This window comes from Neovison vison, chromosome 1 (genome assembly GCF_020171115.1).
Source record: "Neovison vison isolate M4711 chromosome 1, ASM_NN_V1, whole genome shotgun sequence".
NCBI lineage: Eukaryota > Metazoa > Chordata > Mammalia > Carnivora > Mustelidae > Neogale > Neogale vison.
The window spans coordinates 145,983,177-146,002,037 of NC_058091.1; the positions used below are offsets into that span (position 1 = coordinate 145,983,177).

The 18,861-nt window shown below is 40.5% G+C and overlaps 1 protein-coding gene across 2 annotated transcripts in view; it reads left to right on the forward strand.

Moving 5' to 3' along the window:
• Positions 1 to 1,207: 1,207 nt before the first annotated feature.
• Positions 1,208 to 18,861, forward strand: part of MRS2 (magnesium transporter MRS2) — a 46,152-nt gene continuing 28,498 nt past the window's right edge. For both annotated transcript variants that reach the window (XM_044259968.1, XM_044259976.1), the window contains exons 1-4: positions 1,208 to 1,496; positions 3,247 to 3,320; positions 6,185 to 6,221; positions 7,379 to 7,491. In XM_044259968.1, coding sequence (XP_044115903.1) covers positions 1,307 to 1,496; positions 3,247 to 3,320; positions 6,185 to 6,221; positions 7,379 to 7,491 — 414 coding nt within the window. In that variant the 5' untranslated portion in view covers positions 1,208 to 1,306. The remainder of the gene's footprint in view (positions 1,497 to 3,246; positions 3,321 to 6,184; positions 6,222 to 7,378; positions 7,492 to 18,861) is intronic.

Below are 18,861 nucleotides of genomic sequence, written 5' to 3' on the forward strand. Positions count from 1 at the left end.
GTCTCTGAAGGCACGTTTTTGGAAGATACGTTTCATCACTGAAGCTGTTAGTAAAATGAAAAATCTACCAGGTAGGTTCTTTCTGGATTTTAATGCTTTATGTTCTCCTTTTCTCTCAATGTTAAAATCAAACATCTTGTCTTCTGTGAAGTCTTCTGTCTACTGGCTTCCTAATTTAGCTTCATTCTCAGTACCCTACAGGGAAAAAAAGAAAAGAAAAAGGAGAAAGCTCTATTTTGTTTCCTTAGCTGTGTTTATACATAGTGATCGAATGGAAATCTGTGAAACTCATGTCTGTCACTACTGTGGAAGGGACAAGTCTATTAACTCACTTAAAAATATGCATATAGGGGCGCCTGGGTGGCTCAGTGGGTTAAGCTTCTGCCTTCTGCTCAGGTCAGGATCTCAGGGTCCTGGAATTGAGCCCCACATTGGGCTCTCTGCTCAGCGGGGAGCCTGCTCCCCCCCACCCCTACCCCCACCTTCGCCTGCTTCTCTGCCTATTTGTGATCTCTGTCAAAAAAAAATAAAATCTTTTTAAAAATGTATACTGTATTTAATCACTTCTAAAACCTACTTTTTTTTCACATTTAAAGACCAAAATTGGGATGAGTCTTGAAATGATGTAATTAGAAAGCATAATTTATAAGCATTTTTTCTTTCTTGGTGGTACATAAAGTGTTAAACGACTCCTTGAAATTCACACTATCTTACAGTTGATTAAATACAGAGTGTAAATCTTGTGGGTTTATGTTCCTCAATACTCAACCGCACAAGTTTAGTCCCTCATTCCGCAGTGCAGTTAATTGTTTCTACTACAATACATTTAAATACAAACCGAGTTAGGAATGGGCATTGCGCATTTTATCATCTGTATGAAAATCCTCCGGAACCTGCAAAGCATGATCCCAGCCCGGGTATTTCTTCAAAATACTAGTTACTAGGGATAACCCTTACCGCGCGCGGCTGACCTCTCCAAGGGCGCAAGGGTCATACCTAGGTCCGACTCCCCCCCCCCCCCGCACAGGTGAGCGCGCCCCGCCCGCCAGTCCAAGCCCCTCCCCCGCACTTTCCAGGTACGAGACGCGAACTCTGATTGGCCACGGGACGCAAGGAGCTCGCCCGCAAAGCACCTTCCGAGCATGCGCGGTAGGGCAGGCGCCGGCGCGACGCGGCCCGCGCATGCTCAGTACGCTGCGGTCGCACATCTAAGCGCCCGCGTCGGTCGCGCCGGTGCCGGCTAACAAGCCGCTGACCGGCATGAAGGCCTGGGGTGTTAGGGCAACCTTCTGCTCGCTCCAGCGCCATGGAATTCCTGCGGAGCTTGAGCCGGCTGCTGCCCAGAGTCGTGGGGCTGCCCCGGCGCACGCTGTGTACTCTGGCCCGGAGCCTGACCCCTGGGGCGCGCCCTGTTGTCGTCTGCGGCCGCGCGACCCAACTCCTCAGGCAGAGCCGGGCCGCGCCTCTGTGCGCATCCATTCGGCTCCGCGTGGCAGGTACTGCGCTCCCCGCCCCGCAGCCTGGTACGCAGGTCTTGCGGTGTCCCCAGGGCCCTGACCCTACTGCCCGACCCCACCCGGCGTGGCCGTGGCCGCTCCGCGCAGGCCTCGGACCCGGGTCTGCCCTTGTGGCGCCCGTCCGGGAGTGCTGGTGGCCCCCAGTGCGGACCCGCCGGTGCGTAGTGACCCCTTGGGGCCCTCACGTCCTCGCTGCAGGTCTCCCCGCTGGAGTGCTCTTATGGGAAGAGGTTTTTGGTTTTTTTTGGTGGTTGTTTTTGTTTTTTAACGACAGGGTAACCCTTAGCTAAGTGTTTTTCTTCCCAGTCTTTACTCCTTTGCGCGTTGATGCGTCTTTCCAGTTCATTTAAGGAATGGGGAAGCACCTGTAGATGAGGCTGAACCCTTTTAAGGATTTCATAGTAACAGTTGCTCCTGAGAAAAATCTGTTTTCAACTACGGCGTAACAAGCTGCAGGGGTCAGAGTAGTGGGAAGGAGGAGGAATCGGCGTTAGTTATTTTTTCGCCAAATGATAAAGCATGATGATATGTTAACATTTTCACAAATGTCAGAATGTAGGTGCTCATGTTGCTCAGAAACCGGCGACATTAAAAATGTATGGCTCTCAAAAGGATTGCGCTGTTCTCGGGTTTTCCCAGTTTTATGCTCAAAAGTCTTAAGGAAGGCACCACCTTCCCTACACTCACCAGAGAGTCTGAACTGGGGTACTCCCCAAATTCCCTCCTTTAATAACTCTTGAGAGCCCAGTTTCAGCCCATCTGCTGTTTTAAGACAAGCACTGAGATTCAGAATCCCGAAACATTGTATCTAACTTGTGGCTGATTAGCCAATGAATCTCAGTGGAAACATTTTTATCTAACTTGGGGAAAGACTATCTAACTTGAGAAACAACAAACCTCAGATGGGACACTATATGTAGTGGGAAGGAATAAGATCGGAAATGAGAATATATCTGCACATTCCATGGAGTCAGCATGATTACTTTGGAAGCAGAAAATAATTGGTAATATTTTTACACTTTCTGTCCACTGCTTTTATGTTCAGTATTTTGAATGTTGTCCTTTGTCAGTAATTAAATTTATGTGATTACACTTAAGAACTCACTTCAACTCAGTCTAATCACACTTTAAATTTTGATTTTCAAAGAAGGATTTTTCTTCATTCCAGTTCATGAGGGTCTGCACTCCAGTTCAATGGCCTATTTCATAAGTAGTCAATATGTAGTGTGGAAAAGCTAATATGGAAGTAAAATCTAGGTTTCATAATTTATAGGTCAAATAATCCTAATATTGGAATGCTAAAACTGGTGGTATTTTAAGATCTATGTTTTCTAAAATACATGTACCAGTATAATTTTCATGCAGAGCCTTTTTAAATTATGCAAAAAAGATGAACATTTTAATCTCAGAACACTGTTATGCATTTGTTCATTTGACTTTGAGATACCAGTAATACTTAGAATAAAAGTGTTTGGAATCCATAAGTTGTTGTAGTACCTCATCTAAGCCATCCTCTGCCAAATCTAACATAAAAAGCATTCCCTGCCAAATCTAACATAATCCCCAACAGATGTTAACATTACAAATAAGAGTGTTTCTTTTTCCTCTAGGAAAAGGTTTCCAAAAAATAGTAAAGTAGTCTGAAGACCATATAATAGGACAGTTATATTGTAGCCATATGTTAATATCTATTGTATGATTACAGAGAATTCTCTAATTTATTCTTCAGGTGAAAGGCACCAGCTTAGAACTTCCGATGTCTCTCAAGCCACTTTGGCCAGTGTAGCCCCAGTGTTTACTGTGGTGAGTATATATGGTACATTTGATAACTTACACGAAGTATTTCCCATGCTTACTGAGTTACCTGAGTTGGACTGGTCCACCAAGATAATACTTATTTTTTGTTTAATAGTGAATCCTTATACTTGTAAGTCCTTTATTCTTTGTGTTTTGCCGAGCTAATGACTGGGATGTCCGCTAGATTCACTTAACAGTACCCTTGAAACTTTGCTATTGACTGACTGGAGGTTTTCTTTAATCCTAGAACTGGTTCAAATCACAGCTCAGCACTTCCCACTCAAGATTTCCTTGTGAATTTATGTAAAGTCCTTGAAGGCTATTAGCCATAGGTGCTTGACCCTGTGCTATGCAATGTAATATATACAGAAGTATTTTGAAGGCAGTGAAGTGTAATTTTTAAGAGTGGATGCTTTGAAGGTTCATGATCTCTGCAACTGTCTCTGAAAAGCTTCAGGAGAAAATAAGAAATAATGTGTACCACAACCACATATTCTGGAAAGAAAAAAATTGGGCCATTGGGGCAAAATATTAGCAATATTAACAAAAATATTAGCAAAATAATTAACATTCTAGATGAAAGTCACAGGGGAATCAACTTTTTTGTTGGGCTTTACTTTTTTCAAAAAACAAAAAAGTTGAATTAAAAAAAGTAATGTGCTTGTTCTGAACTAGCATCCCTAAATTCAGATCTCAGCTGTGCCTCTTACTATTAACTTGGTGGACCTGAACAGGGTATGGTAACATTTTTATGCCTTTGTATTCTCATCTGTAAACTGGGGGTGATAGTGCCTACCAAATCCAATTGTTGTGATCTGTGAAGTAACTCACACTGTATGTAAAATCCTCACCCATGTAAGCATTCAATATATATGTTAGCCATCATCATCATCATCATCATATAGGCTTATTTACATAAGTTTATTTTCTTTATAAACTATACAAAAACATAACCTCCAGAATTACATGTGAAAGTCATCACTGTTATTCAGTGTTCTAGAACATTTGGCCGGTTTGGTTAAGAATAGATTCAAATATTAAATATTGAAAGAAGATTCTTTGCAGGTGAAGTCATTGTATACCAAGAACACCTAAGAAAATTAGTTGATACTATTTGCTGTGAATTGTGTAAGACTGATGAATCAGACCTGTACCCCAGAAACAAGTAATACATTAATTTTTAAAAAAGAAAGAAAATTAGTTAATACTGTTTGAAATGAGAGCTTGCTAATCAGCTCATTCTACATGATGTTACTTTACAAGATAGACATTAAAAAAAACCAGTTTGTATGATTTATTTATCAGGAAATATCTCATTAAAGAAAAATGGTGAAGATAAATACTGAGATGCAAAAATACTCATGTTGAGGGGCGCCTGGGTGGCTCAGTGGTTAAGCCGCTGCCTTCGGCTCAGGTCATGATCTCAGGGTCCTGGGATCGAGTTCCGCATCCGGCGCTCTGCCCAGCAGGGAGCCTGCTTCCCTCTCTCTCTCTCTGCCTGCCTCTCTATCTACTTGTGATTTCTCTCTGTCTAATAAATAAATAAAATCTTTAAAAAAAAAAATACTCATGTTGAGTTGAAAATGGAGGAGAGAGTGCAGAAAAGTATGACATGAATATGAGTATATGAGTAGGAAAAGTCTGGGAGGACATTCAGTGAAATACTGTTACCGTTTTCTCTAAAATTTATCTTATTTCATGTGATGTATTTTTATTCCAATTTTCTGCAGCAGATACATTATTTGTGAAATAAATTTGAGGAAAGTTAGCCTATTACACAAAATAAAGTTTCTTTTGATATAATTTGCCTTTAACACTGATGGCTTACGGTACTCTTACTGATCTTTGCTCAAGAAAAGCTACAATATGCACTGTGGGGTTTTCTTCTGTTGCTGTTAACAGAGCACGCACACATTCCCATGGTAGTGACCCAGCACGTGTAACTTCAGCTCTACCTTAGAGTCTTTCCAAACATGCATACTTAGTAGTAATTAATAATTAATAATTTAGTAGTAATTTAGTAGTACATTCCAGCACATATTCAAACTTGACAAGTATTCAATACTTGTGGACAAGTATTTCAGAAAATAAATATATTTTCTGCTTCATGTCCTCTCTTCAAAAAGCCAGAAGAGGCCTTTTCTGTAAATCTTTGTTGATTCTGCAACACTTACCAGAGAGACTTCATAGCCTCCAGTACTTAGAGTCACAGGATAAGCCACATGTGGTCTCACTCTGTTCAGAAGGCTAATGGATAGGAAATGTAAAGGACAGCATCAGGTGTTTCCTCTTCCAGAGAAGTCCTTGCAGCCATCCAGTGGCTTCTCTGGACTTTGTTTGATAGTTCAGGTGCAAGGAGTTGATGTTCTTAAAGGTGGGTGTGAGTTCCACCTTAGCTTAGAATCCCTATGCCTTTTAGTGCTGCTGTCTCTTGTAATCATCTACAAGGCCCATGCAGGGTTCCTGCAAGAAACATGGCCAGTTATAAAAGCCACCTCACTGAGGGGAGAAGCAGGGGGATGGTTTCCTATCCGTAATTCTTTCATATTCTTCCTTGTCCCATGAAATCTACCAGGCATTAGGCATTTTTACCATGAGCAATGTTGCCTAGTAACACAGCTGATACTCCTTTATCAGATTTCCGGGGAAACCAAGACAGAAAGTTAATCAAAGGTTACATTTGTCCTAGCAGAAGAAAAAGGGGCTCTTTTAACCCCTAACTCATAACCGATTTTAACGTAAAGAAGCAGTTAAGGCTTACCTGTGCCCTTCCGCATTTGGGAGCTCTCATAATACCATATGGTGTAATACTATAAAGAGAATACTCATTTGGGAGAAAATAATATTTTGTTTTTATTTTCTCTCTTCAGACAAAATTTGACAAAGAAGGAAATGTTACTTCTTTTGGTGAGTGTCTTTCGTTGTCTTATAAACCATTTTTTAAAAACCAGTGAATGAGTGAATCTCATGGAAATCAAGAAATTGCAGTGTTTTGAATAGAATATTCTCTGTGTGTAGGGGTGTACTGAAAGAGATCTATCCTCTGCGTTTGTCCACTAGTCCTAATTGGAACTGGCAACACCTGGACTGTGCGTGTTCTCCCAGAATTGGTTTCTGGTTTTTAACAGGAGCACTTTCTCTCTAACAGAAAGTTAAAGGAACTTTTTTAGTCTCCCTTTCCACACCCTAGTCCTCATGTACAGCTCCTGTTCCACATTTGAGGCTGATTTATGTAATACTGCTGACGTTGCGTTGGCAATAAGGGACAAGACTGGAGGGACAGGGCACTAGATGGCTCTCTGCTGCTGATGGCGCTTATTTACAGTGGCTTTGTAAAAGGAAACTAAGCATCACTTTACTCTCTGACCTCAGATGCAGGCTTCATTCAGATTTCCCATGAGCTTCCAGCCCCATGATCCTGTTCCTGCTGCTGCTGAGATCCTGGTGGGAAATTGTGGGGTATTTTTGGCCCATGATCTCCTTCAAGTGACTGTTCTACTTAGTGCTCTGTCGCAGGTGTGATTGGACACTACAACTATACCTGCTACTTTAATCACTTCTTGAGTTTCTTCATCCATTATGCTTTCTCTTGGGTAAGGTTAGTTTTCAGGTGAGAGAATCTAGTGAGAAAACCAACTGTCTTTTTGTTTTGTATTAGTCCAAGAACCAAGAAAATTGAATTCTTTGTTCACAGATTTAAAATACTGAAGATAGAAAACATTGGAAATGTAGTTCTGTATAATCTGTATTTTTTAAAAATGACCTGTCTCTGGAGCTAGAAATTGGTATTGTAGGTCTTAATTGTGTGTGGCTGTGGTTGTTTTTTACTGGTCCCAAGAGACATCTAAATGCAAAGGAATTTTATGAAGTATGAATAAGATGAAAAAAGAATTATTAGGGTTTGACCAAATTTTTATGTTTTTGAGGTAACAATGGCTATTAAAAAGACTCCTTTTGGCTTGTTTCTGGTAGTAGAAAATGATGGTGGGAGGGGTGCTCTGATACTAAAGTCTTCCATTAATTGGTTTGGCCCACTTGTTTTGTTAAAAATATTTCTTTTATAGAAAAGAAGAAAACTGACTTATATCAAGAATTGGGTCTGCAAGCCAGAGATTTGAGGTTTCAGCATGTGATGAGCATCACAACCAGAAACAATAGGATTATCATGAGAATGGAGGTAAAGGGCTTTATGTCATCTGTATTTCTCACTGGAGTCTTTAAAAGGTTACTTCTTAGCCGTCTTGAGCAATATCTACGTTAAAAGCAATTCTGTAATGAAATGGCTGTGTGAAACATAGGATACTTTATAACATGTCATTATAGTGTAACTCTTTCGTGGATTCTATATGTGAAAGGCATAACTGTGCTCTGTTTTATGTAGGAAAAGTTAGGAGTGCAGTCTTTGTCCTTTCTCACTGCTTGAATTTGGGCTCTAGTTTCTGAAATGATAAGAGAAAGAATCATGGTTTATAATACACATGTTCAGTTGTGTACAGTTATATGTCATCATAGTAGAAGTTCAGCTACCAAGAACATTGTGGTTCTCCAAATAGACCAGGAATATCCCCTGAAGTTTCTCATTTTAACTTAAATTTTTATTTTAACTGAAAGCTTCTTAAAATAAATTGTATCTTCCCCTGCCTACTGAGAGTAGACTAAATATAATTTGACTTTATGTAGCGATTAAGAATAAATTTGAACCTATGTAATTTTAGTGAGCTAAAGTCAGAAATAGTTGAGACATGGTTCTTGATGGTGTGGGCCCTGCAGTAAACATCAGACCTCCTTTCTTCCCTTTTTTTTTTTTTCTTAAGATTTAAGATTTTATTTATTTGAGAGAGACAGAGACTGCAATCATGAGTGGGTGGAGAGGCAGAGGAAGAAGCAGACTCCCCACTCACCGGAGAGCCCAACATGGGGCTTGATTCCAGGACCCTGAGAATGTGGCCTGAACCAAAGGCAGATGTTTAAGCAACTGAGCCATCCAGGCACCCCTGAAATCAGTTGCATTTCTATACACTAACAATGGAGCAGCAGAAAGGAAAATTCAGAAAATTCCCATTTATAACTGTACCAAAAATAATAAAATACTTAGAGATAAACTTAACCAAGGATGTGAAAGACGTGTGCTCTGAAACTATAAAACACTGATGAAAAATTCAAGATGACTCAAAGACATGGAAAGATACTATGTGTTATGGATTGGGAGGATAAGTATTGTTAAAATGTCTATACCGCCTGGGGCGCCTGGGTGGCTCAGTGGTTTAAGCCTCTGCCTTCAGCTCAGGTCATGATCTCAGGGTCCTGGGATCGAGCCCCACATTGGGCTCTCTGCTCAGCAGGGAGCCTGCTTCCCCCTCTCTCTCTGCCTGTCTCTCTGCCTACTTGTGATTTCTCTCTATCAAATAAATAAATAAAACTCTAAAAAAAAAAAAATGTCTATACCACCCAAAGCAGTCTTCAGATTTACTGTAGCCCCTATCAAAATACCAACAGCGTTTTTATTATATTTTTTAATTTTATTTATCCATTTGAGAGAGAGAGCATGAGCAGGATGAGGGGCAGAGAGAGAAGCAGATTCCCTCCCTGAGCAGGGAGCCTGACGCAGGGCCCCGTCCTGGGACTACAGGATATCATGACCTGAGCTGAAGGCAGATGCTTAACTCAGCCACCCAGGCACCCCTAAGTTTTATTTTAATCACCAATGCTCCTCATAACAAGTGTACTTCTTAATATCCATGATCTTTTCCCCCCATGCCCCCACCTACCTCCCCTCTGGTAACTATTAGTTTGCTCTCTATAGTCAAGAGTCAGCTTCTTGGTTTGTCTCCCTTACTCCCCCTTTGCTCCTTTGCTTTCTTTCCTAAATTCCATTTATGAGTGAAATCATCTGGTATTTGTCCTTCTGACTTACTTCATGTAGCATGGTACTTCTAGCTCCATTCATGTCTTTGCAAATGGCAAGGTTTCATTCTTTTTTTAATGTCTGAATAATATTCCATGATACGCATGTACTACATCTTCTTTATCCATTCATCAACCAGTGGATATTTGGACCACTTCCATATCTTGGCTATGTAAATACTGCTGCTGTAAATATGGGAGTACATCTCTCTCTTTGAATCTGTATTTTGTATTCTCTGGTAAATAACCAACAGTGCAATTGCTGGATCATAGGGTAGCTCTATTTTTACCTTTTTTTTTTTTTTTTTTAAGATTTTATTTGTTCATTTGACAGAGATCACAAGTAGGCAGAGAAGCAGGCGGGGGTGGGGGGGAGCAGGCTCCCTTCTGAACACAGAGCAGATGCGGGGCTCTATCCCAGGACCCTGAGTGCATGACCTGAGCTGAAGGCAGAGGCTTTAACCCACTGAGCCACCCAGTCGACCCTATTTTTACCTTTTTTGAGGGACCACTACACTGTTTTCCACAGTGGCTGCACTAGTTTGCATTCCTACCAACAGTGCACGAGGGTTCCTTTTGCTCCATATGATTGGAGGCACCTATTGTTTTTTTGTTGATTTTAGCCATTCTGTGAGGTGTGAGGTGGTATCTCATCATAGTTTTGGTTTGCATTTTCCTGATAATAAGTGATAATGAGCATCTTTTCATGTGTCTTTTCTTTTTCTTTTTTCTTTTTTTTTTTTTAATTTTATTTATTTATTTGTCAGAGACAGGGAGAGAGAGCGAGTGAGCACAGGCAGACAGAGAGGCAGGCAGAGGCAGAGGGAGAAGCAGGCTCCCTGCCGAGCAAGGAGCCCGACGTGGGACTCGATCCCAGAACCCTGGGATCATGACCTGAGCCGAAGGCAGCGGCTTAACCCACTGAGCCACCCAGGCGTCCCTTTTCATGTGTCTTTTGTTGGCCATCTGGATATGTTCTTTGGAGAAATGTCTGTTCATGTCTTCCACCCATTTTTAATTGGATTATTTGGGTTTTAGGTGTTATATCAGTTCCTAATATGTTTTCGATACTATCTCTTCATCAAATATATCATTTGCAGTATGTTCTTACATTCTGTAGGTTACCTTTTAGTTTTGCTGAGTATTTCCTTTGCTGTGCAGAAGCTTTATTTTTATGTAGTCCCAATAGTTTATTTTTGCTTTTGTTTCCTTACCTCGGGAGACATGTCGGGAGAAAGATGTTTACTACAGCCAGTGTCAGAGAAATTACTGCCTGTGTTCTCTTCTAGGATTTTTGTGGTTTCAGGTCTCATATTTAGGTCTTTAATCCATTTTTAATTTATTTCTGTGTATGGTGTAAGAAGGTGGTCCATTTCATTTTTTTGGATGAGGCTATCAGTTGTACCAAACCATTTATTGAAGAGACTGTCTTTTTTCCATTGAATATTTTTTCCTGCTTTGTCGAAGATTAGTTGACCTGATAGTTGTGGGTCCAGTTCTGGGTTTTCTATTCCTTTCCATCGATCAGTGTGTCTGTTTTTTGTGCCCAGTACCATATTGTCTTGATGACTACAGCTTTGTAATAGAGCTTGAAGTCTGAATTTGTAATGCCCCCAGCTTTGTTTTTCTTTTCCCAGATTGTTTTGGCTATTCAGGGTCTTTGTAATTCCATACAAATTTTAAGATTGTTTGTTCCAGTCCTGGGAAAAATTCAGTTGGTATTTTGATAGGGATTACATTAAATCTGAGGTTGCTTTGGGTAATACAGAGATTTTAATAGTATTTGTTCTTCCCAATCCATGGGCGTGGAATGTTTTTCCATTTCTTCATGTTTTCTTCAGTTTCTTTCATAAGGGTTCTGTAGTTTTCAGAGTACAGGTATTTTACTTCTTTGGTTAGGTTTTTTCCTAGGTATCTTAATGGTTTTTGGTGCAGTTGTGAATAGGATTGTTTTCTTTTCTTTTTTTTTTTAAGATTTGATTTATTTATTTGACAGAGATCACAAGTAGGCAGAGAGGCAGGCAGAGAGAGAGACAGGAGGAAGCTTCCCAATGCAGGGCTCAATCCCAGGACCCTGAGATCATGACCAGAGCTGAAGGCCGAGGTTTAACCCACTGAGCCACCCAGGTGCCCCAGGATTGTTTTTCTTAATTTCTCTTGCTGCTGCTTATATAGTATCATGTCATCGCAAATAGTGAAAATTTGCTTCTTCCTTACCAATTTGGATGCTTATTTCCCTTTTTGTTGTCTCATTGCTGTGGCTAACACTTTAGTGCTGTGTTGAGTAAAAGTGGTGGGGCTGGATCTTATCTTGTTCCTGATCTTAGGGAAAAAGCATAGTTTTTTGAGTATGATGTTTGCTGTGGGTTTTTCGTATTTGGCCTTTTATGTTGAGGTATGTTTCCTCCACAAAGGTGGAGGGTTTTTATCATGAGTGGATGTTGTACGCTGTAGAGTGCTTTTTCTGCGTCTATTGAAATGATCATAGGGTTTTTATCCTTTCTCTTGTGAACGTGATATATCACATTGAATGATTTGTGAATATTGAACCACCTTTACATCCCAAGAATAAATTGCACTCGATCATGGCGAATGGTTATTTTAATGTATTTTTAATGTATATTGAATTTGATTTGCTAGTAGTTTGTTGAGAATTTTTGCATCTGTGTTCATCAGAGATACTGGCCTTTGGTTCTGTGTGTGTGTGTGTGTGTGTGTGTGTGTAGTAATTTTATCTGGTTTTGGTGTCAGGATGATAGTGGCCTCATATAATCAATCTGGAAGTTTTCCTTTTCCTTTTTTTGAATACTTTGAGAGGAATGGATAATAATTTTTCTTTAAGCATTTGGTAGACTCTGCCTGTGAAGCCATCTGGTTCTGAACTTTTGTTTGTTGGGAGTTTTTTTGATTACTGATTCAATTTCATTGCTGGTAATTAATCTGTTCAAATTTTCTATATCTTATCTGTTTCAGTTTGGGTATTAGTTTCTAGAAACTTACACATTTCTTCTAGGCTGTGCAGTTTGGCATAGGTTTTCCTGATATTCTCTTAAAATTGTATTTTGGGTGTTGGTTATTATTTCTCCTCTCTCATTTGATACTATTTTTGGTTCCTTCTCTTTTTTTCTTGATGAGTCTGGTCAAGGGTTTATCTATTTTACTGATTTCCGCCCCCCCCTCCCCAAGAAAACAGTTACTGGTTTCATTAATTTGTTCTATTGCGTTTTTAGTTTTTATATCATTTATTTCTGCTCTAATCTTTTTTATTTTCTATTTTTGCTGGCTTTAGACTTTGCTTGTTATTCTTTTTCTAGTTCCCTTAGGTGTAAGATTAGGTTGAGATTTTTCTTGCTTCTTGAGGAAGACTTGTATTGCTATATACTTCCTTAGGACCACTTTTGCTGTATCCCAAAAGTTTAAAGCCTCTATTTTCATTTTCCTTTGTTTACATGAACCTTTTTCTATTTATTTCCTGGTTGACCCATTCATTGTTATGAACATATATTTGTGTTCTTTCCAGATGTCTTCTTGTGGCTGATTTCTAGTTTCATAGCACTATGGTCAGTAGAGATGTCAGTATGACTTCAGTCTTTTTTAATTTGTTGAGGCTTGTTTTGTAGCCTAATAAATGATCTGTTCTGGAGAATGTTCCACACACACTCGAAAAGAAAGTGTATTCTGCTCTTTTAGGATGTAATGTTCTGTATATATCTGTTAAATCCACCTGGCCCATCTGTTAATCGAAGGCATTGTTTCCTTTTTGATTTTCTGTTTAGAGGATCTGTCCCTTGATGTGAGTAGGGTGTTAAAGTCCCCTACTATTATTGTATTAGTATCATTTATGTCCTTTATGTTTTTATTCAATGGGTGCTCCCAAATAACATGTTGGGTGCATAAATATTTAAATTGTTACATCTTCTTGTTGGATTGTCCCTTATCATATACTGTTCTTCTTTGTCTCACATTATAGTCTTTTTTTTTTTTTTTTAATTTTTATTTTTTATTTTTTTTTTTATTTTTTTTTTTTCCCAATTTATTTATTTTCAGAAAAACAGTATTCATTATTTTTTCACCACACCCAGTGCTCCATGCAAGCTGTGCCCTCTATAATACCCACCACCTGGTACCCCAACCTCCCACCCCCCCGCCACTTCAAACCCCTCAGACTGTTTTTCAGAGTCCATAGTCTCTCATGGTTCACCTCCCCTTCCAATTTACCCAAATTCCCTACTACTCTCTAACGCCCCTTGTCCTCCATGCTATTGGTTAGGCTCCACAAATGAGTGAAACCATATGATAATTGACTCTCTCTGCTTGACTGATTTCACTCAGCATAATCTCTTCCAGTCCCATCCATGTTGCTACAAAAGTTGGATATTCGTCCTTTCTGATGGAGGCATAATACTCCATAGTGTATATGGACCACATCTTCCTTATCCATTCATCCGTTGAAGGGCATCTTGGTTCTTTCCATAGTTTGGCGACTGTGGCCATTGCTGCTATAAACATTGGGGTACAGATGGCCCTTCTTTTCACGACATCTGTATCTTTGGGGTAAATACCCAGGAGTGCAATTGCAGGGTCGTAGGGAAGCTCTATTTTTAATTTCTTGAGGAATCTCCACACTGTTCTCCAAAGAGGCTGCACCAACTTGCATTCCCACCAACAGTGTAAGAGGGTTCCCCTTTCTCCACATCCTCTCCAACACATGTTGTTTCCTGTTTTGTTAATTTTGGCCATTCTAACTGGTGTAAGGTGATATCTCAATGTGGTTTTAATTTGAATCTCCCTGAGGGCTAATGATGATGAGCATTTTTTCATGTGTCTGATAGCCATTTGTATTTCTTGATTGGAGAAGTGTCTGTTCATATCTTCTGCCCATTTTTTGATGTGTTTGTCTGTTTCGTGTGGGTTGAGTTTGAGGAGTTCATTATAGATCCTGGATATCAACCTTTTGTCTGTACTGTCATTTGCAAATATCTTCTCCCATTCCGTGGGTTGCCTCTTTGTTTTTTTGACTGTTTCCTTTGCTGTGCAGAAGCTTTTGATTTTGATGAAGTCCCAGAAGTCTATTTTCGCTTTTGTTTCCTTTGCCTTTGGAGACGTATCTTGAAAGAAGTTGCTGTGGCTGATATCAAAGAGATTACTGCCTATGTTCTCCTCTAAGATTCTGATAGATTCCTGTCTCACGTTGAGGTCTTTTATCCATTTTGAGTTGATCTTTGTGTACGGTGTAAGAGAATGGTCGAGTTTCATTCTTCTACATATAGCTGTCCAGTTTTCCCAGCACCATTTATTGAAGAGACTGTCTTTTTTCCACTGTATATTTTTTCCTGTTTTGTCGAAGATTAATTGACCATGGAGTTGAGGGTCCATATCAGGGCTCTCTACTCTGTTCCACTGGTCTATGTGTCTGTTTTTATGCCAGTACCATGCTGTCTTGGTGATCACAGCTTTGTAATAAAGCTTGAAATCAGGTAAGGCGATGCCGCCAGCTTTATTTTTGTTTTTCAACGTTTCCTTAGCGATTCGGGGTCTCTTCTGATTCCATACAAATTTTTGGATTATTTGCTCCAGCTCTTTGAAGAATGCCGGTGGAATTTTGATCGGAATGGCATTAAAAGTATAGATTGCTCTAGGCAGTATAGACATTTTAACGATGTTTATTCTTCCGATCCAAGAGCATGGAATGGTCTTCCATCTTTTTGTGTCTTCTTCAATTTCTTTCATGAGTGTTCTATAGTTCCTCAAGTATAGATCCTTTACCTCTTTAGTTAGGTTTATTCCCAGGTATCTTATGGTTCTTGGTGCTATAGTAAATGGAATCGATTCTCTAATTTCCCTTTCTGTATTTTCCTTGTTAGTGTATAAGAAAGCCACTGATTTCTGCACATTGACTTTGTATCCTGCCACACTGCTGAATTGCTGTATGAGTTCTAGTAGTTTGGGGGTGGAGTCTTTTGGGTTTTCCATATAAAGAATCATGTCATCTGCGAAGAGAGAGAGTTTGACTTCTTCATTACCAATTTGGATACCTTTTATTTCTCTCTGTTGTCTGATTGCTGTTGCTAGGACTTCTAATACTATGTTGAACAAGAGTGGTGAAAGTGGGCATCCTTGTCTTGTTCCTGATCTCAACGGGAAGGCTGCAAGCTTTTTCCCATTGAGGATGGTATTTGCTGTGGGTCTTTCATAGATAGATTTGATGAGGTTCAGGAATGTTCCCTCTATCCCTATACTTTGAAGCGTTTTAATCAGGAACGGATGTTGGATTTTGTCAAATGCTTTTTCTGCATCAATTGAGAGGACCATGTGGTTCTTCTCTCTTCTCCTATTAATTTGTTGTATCACATTGATTGATTTACGAATGTTGAACCATCCTTGTAGCCCAGGGATGAATCCCACCTGATCATGGTGGATAATCTTTTTAATGTGTTGTTGGATCCTGTTGGCTAGGATCTTGTTGAGAATCTTAGCATCCATATTCATCAGTGATATTGGTCTGAAATTCTCCTTTTTGGTATGGTCCTTGCCTGGTTTGGGGATCAGGGTAATGCTGGCTTCATAGAAAGAGTCTGGAAGTTTTCCTTCTGCTTCAATTTTTTGAAACAGCTTCAGGAGAATAGGTGTTGTTTCTTCTTGGAAGGTTTGGTAGAATTCCCCAGGGAATCCGTCAGGTCCTGGGCTCTTGTTTTTTGGGAGATTTTTGATCACTGCTTCAATCTCGTTATTAGATATTGGTCTATTCAGGTTGTCGATTTCTTCCTGGTTCAATTTTGGTAGTTTATATTTTTCCAGGAATGCATCCATTTCATCAAGGTTGCTAAGCTTATTGGCATATAACTGTTCGTAGTAACTTCTGATGATTGTTTCTACTTCCTTGGTGTTAGTTGTGATCTCTCCCCTTTCATTCATAATTTTATGAATTTGGGATTTCTCTCTTTTCTTTTGGATTAGTGTAGCCAGTGGCTTATCGATCTTATTGATTCTTTCAAAAAACCAGCTTCTAGTTTCATTGATACGTTCTACTGTATCTCTGGTTTCTCCCTCATTGATCTCAGCTCTAATCTTGATGATTTCCCTTCTTATGTGTGGAGTTGGTTTGATTTGTTGTTGATCCTCCAGTTCTTTAAGGTGTAGAGACAGCTGGTGTGTTCTGGATTTTTCAATTTTTTTGAGCAAGGCTTGGATGGCTATATATTTTCCCCTTAGGACCGCCTTTGCTGTATCCCATAGGTTTTGGACCGAAGTGTCTTCATTCTCATTGGTTTCCATGAATTGTTTCAGTTCTTCTTTGATCTCCTGGTTGATCCAAGCATTCTTAAGTAAGGTGGTCTTTAGCTTCCAGGTGTTTGAGTTCCTTCGGAACTTTTCCTTGTGATTGAGCTCCAGTTTCAAAGCATTGTGATCTGAGAATATGCAGGGAATAATCTCAGTCTTTTGGTATCGGCTGAGTCCTGATTTGTGACCCAGTATGTGGTCTATTCTGGAGAAGGTTCCGTGTGCACTTGAGAAGAATGAGTATTCTGCTGTTTTAGGGTGGAATGTTCTGTATATATCTATGAGGTCCATCTGGTCCAATGTGTCGTTCAATGCTCTTGTTTCTTTATTGATTTTCTGCTTCGATGATCTGTCTAATTCTGAAAGAGGCGTGTTAAGATCACCTACGATTAGTGTATTCATATCAATATGACTCTTTATCTTGATTAACAGTTTTCTTAAGTAATTGGCTGCTCCCATATTGGGAGCATAGATATTTACAATTGTTAGATCATCTTGGTGGATAGTCCCTTTAAGGATTATGTAGTGTCCTTCTGTATCTCTGACTACAGTCTTTAGTTTGAAGTCTAATTTATCTGATATGAGAATCGCTACCCCAGCCTTCTTTTGAGTCCCATTGGCATGAAAGATGCTTCTCCACCCCTTCACTTTCAGTCTGCGTGTATCTTTAGGTTCAAAATGGGTCTCTTGTAGACAGCATATGGATGGGTCCTGTCGTTTTATCCAATCTGCAACCCTGTGCCGTTTTATGGGTGCATTGAGGCCATTCACATTGAGAGTGATTATTGATAGATACGCTTTTATTGACATCGAGTTACCTTTGAAGTCTTTCTTTCTGTAGACTGTCTCTATATTTCTGTTCAATGCTATTCTTGGGATTTTTCCTCTTTTATAGAACCCCCCTTAATATTTCCTGCAGTATCGGCTTGGTGGTTGCATAGTCTTTTAAGTCTTGCCGGTCTTGGAAACTCTTTATCTCTCCATCCATTTTGAATGTCAGTCTTGCTGGATAAAGTATTCTTGGCTGCATGTTCTTCTCATTTAGTGCCCTGAATATATCTTGCCAGCCTCTTCTGGCTTGCCAGGTCTCTGTGGACAGGTCTGACGTTATTCTGATGGGCTTCCCTCTGTAAGTAAGGAGCCTCTTTGCCCTGGCAGCTTTCAAGAGATTATACCTACAATTATAATTTCTCAATTTGACTATCAGGTGTCGTGATGTTTTTTTGGAGTGTATAATCTTGGGTGGAGACCGTTCAGCCTCTAGTACATGAACGCTGGTTTCATTCGCGAGATTCGGAAAGTTTTCATGAAGGACTTGTTCCACGACATCTTCTAGACTTCTTTCTTTCTCCTCCCCTTCAGGAATTCCAATAATTCTGACGTTGGAACGCTTCATAGCATCACTTATTTCCCTAATTCTGCTTTCGTGGGATCTAAGCTGTTTGTTCCAGGCTTCCTCCTGATCCTTTCTCTCTATCTGTTTGTCTTCCAGATCACTAATTCTATCTTCTGTCTCAGTTACCCTAGCTTTGAGAGAGTTTAGATTGGATTGGAACTCATTGAGAGCATTGTGGACCTCCTCCCTGGTAGCTTTAAGCTCCGCCCTAACATTGTGAACATCCTGTCTGGTCGCTTTCAGTTCGGCTCTAATCAATTCTGTTTGGTCATCCATGGCTTTCTCCAACCTAGCTATTGCCTGGATAATTGTTAGCCTGAATTCTCTTTCCGACATATTGTCTATGTTGATAGCCGTTAGCTCTGTTGCGGAAGGTCCATCCTCTGTATTTTTCTTCTGTTGGGCATTCCTCCTCCTAGTCATTTTGGTGGGAGAAGACTGAACAGATGTAGCTGGATGTATCAACTCTGGTGCAGTCAAGGTGCACCCTGGAACACTTCCTGATCTCCGTCTCAGAAGCCTCAGTCTGGGTGCAGAAGCTGAATAAATTCCCCCTTGGATGCTGGCAGTGCAGGTTCCAAGTTAAAGACCCTGGGGGCGCAGGATCTTTTGCTCGTCCCCAAAGCCAAGGCAGTGGCGGCTGTCTGGGAGCTCCTGACCGCCAGAGAGGTTCCAAGCAGCGATCGCACACTGAGATTTTGCCGCCGGCCCGGGCTGGGAGTGCCCGGCTTGCGCGCACCTCTTTTCAGAGGCGGCTGTGGGTCGGGCGCGCGTCTGGGGCACTGAGAACGGGGCGCTGGTCCGTAAGCCGCAGGCTGGGCTTTTGCGCGCCTCTGTCCGGGGAAGAGTTTCGCGGGCGCGAGGCTTAGACTTTGAAACAATGGCCCGGGTCAAGAAGCGCCCCAGGGCCTTAGAAACCCAGGAGAGCTGGAGCGACGTGCACGCGCATCTCAAGCTTTGTGGTAG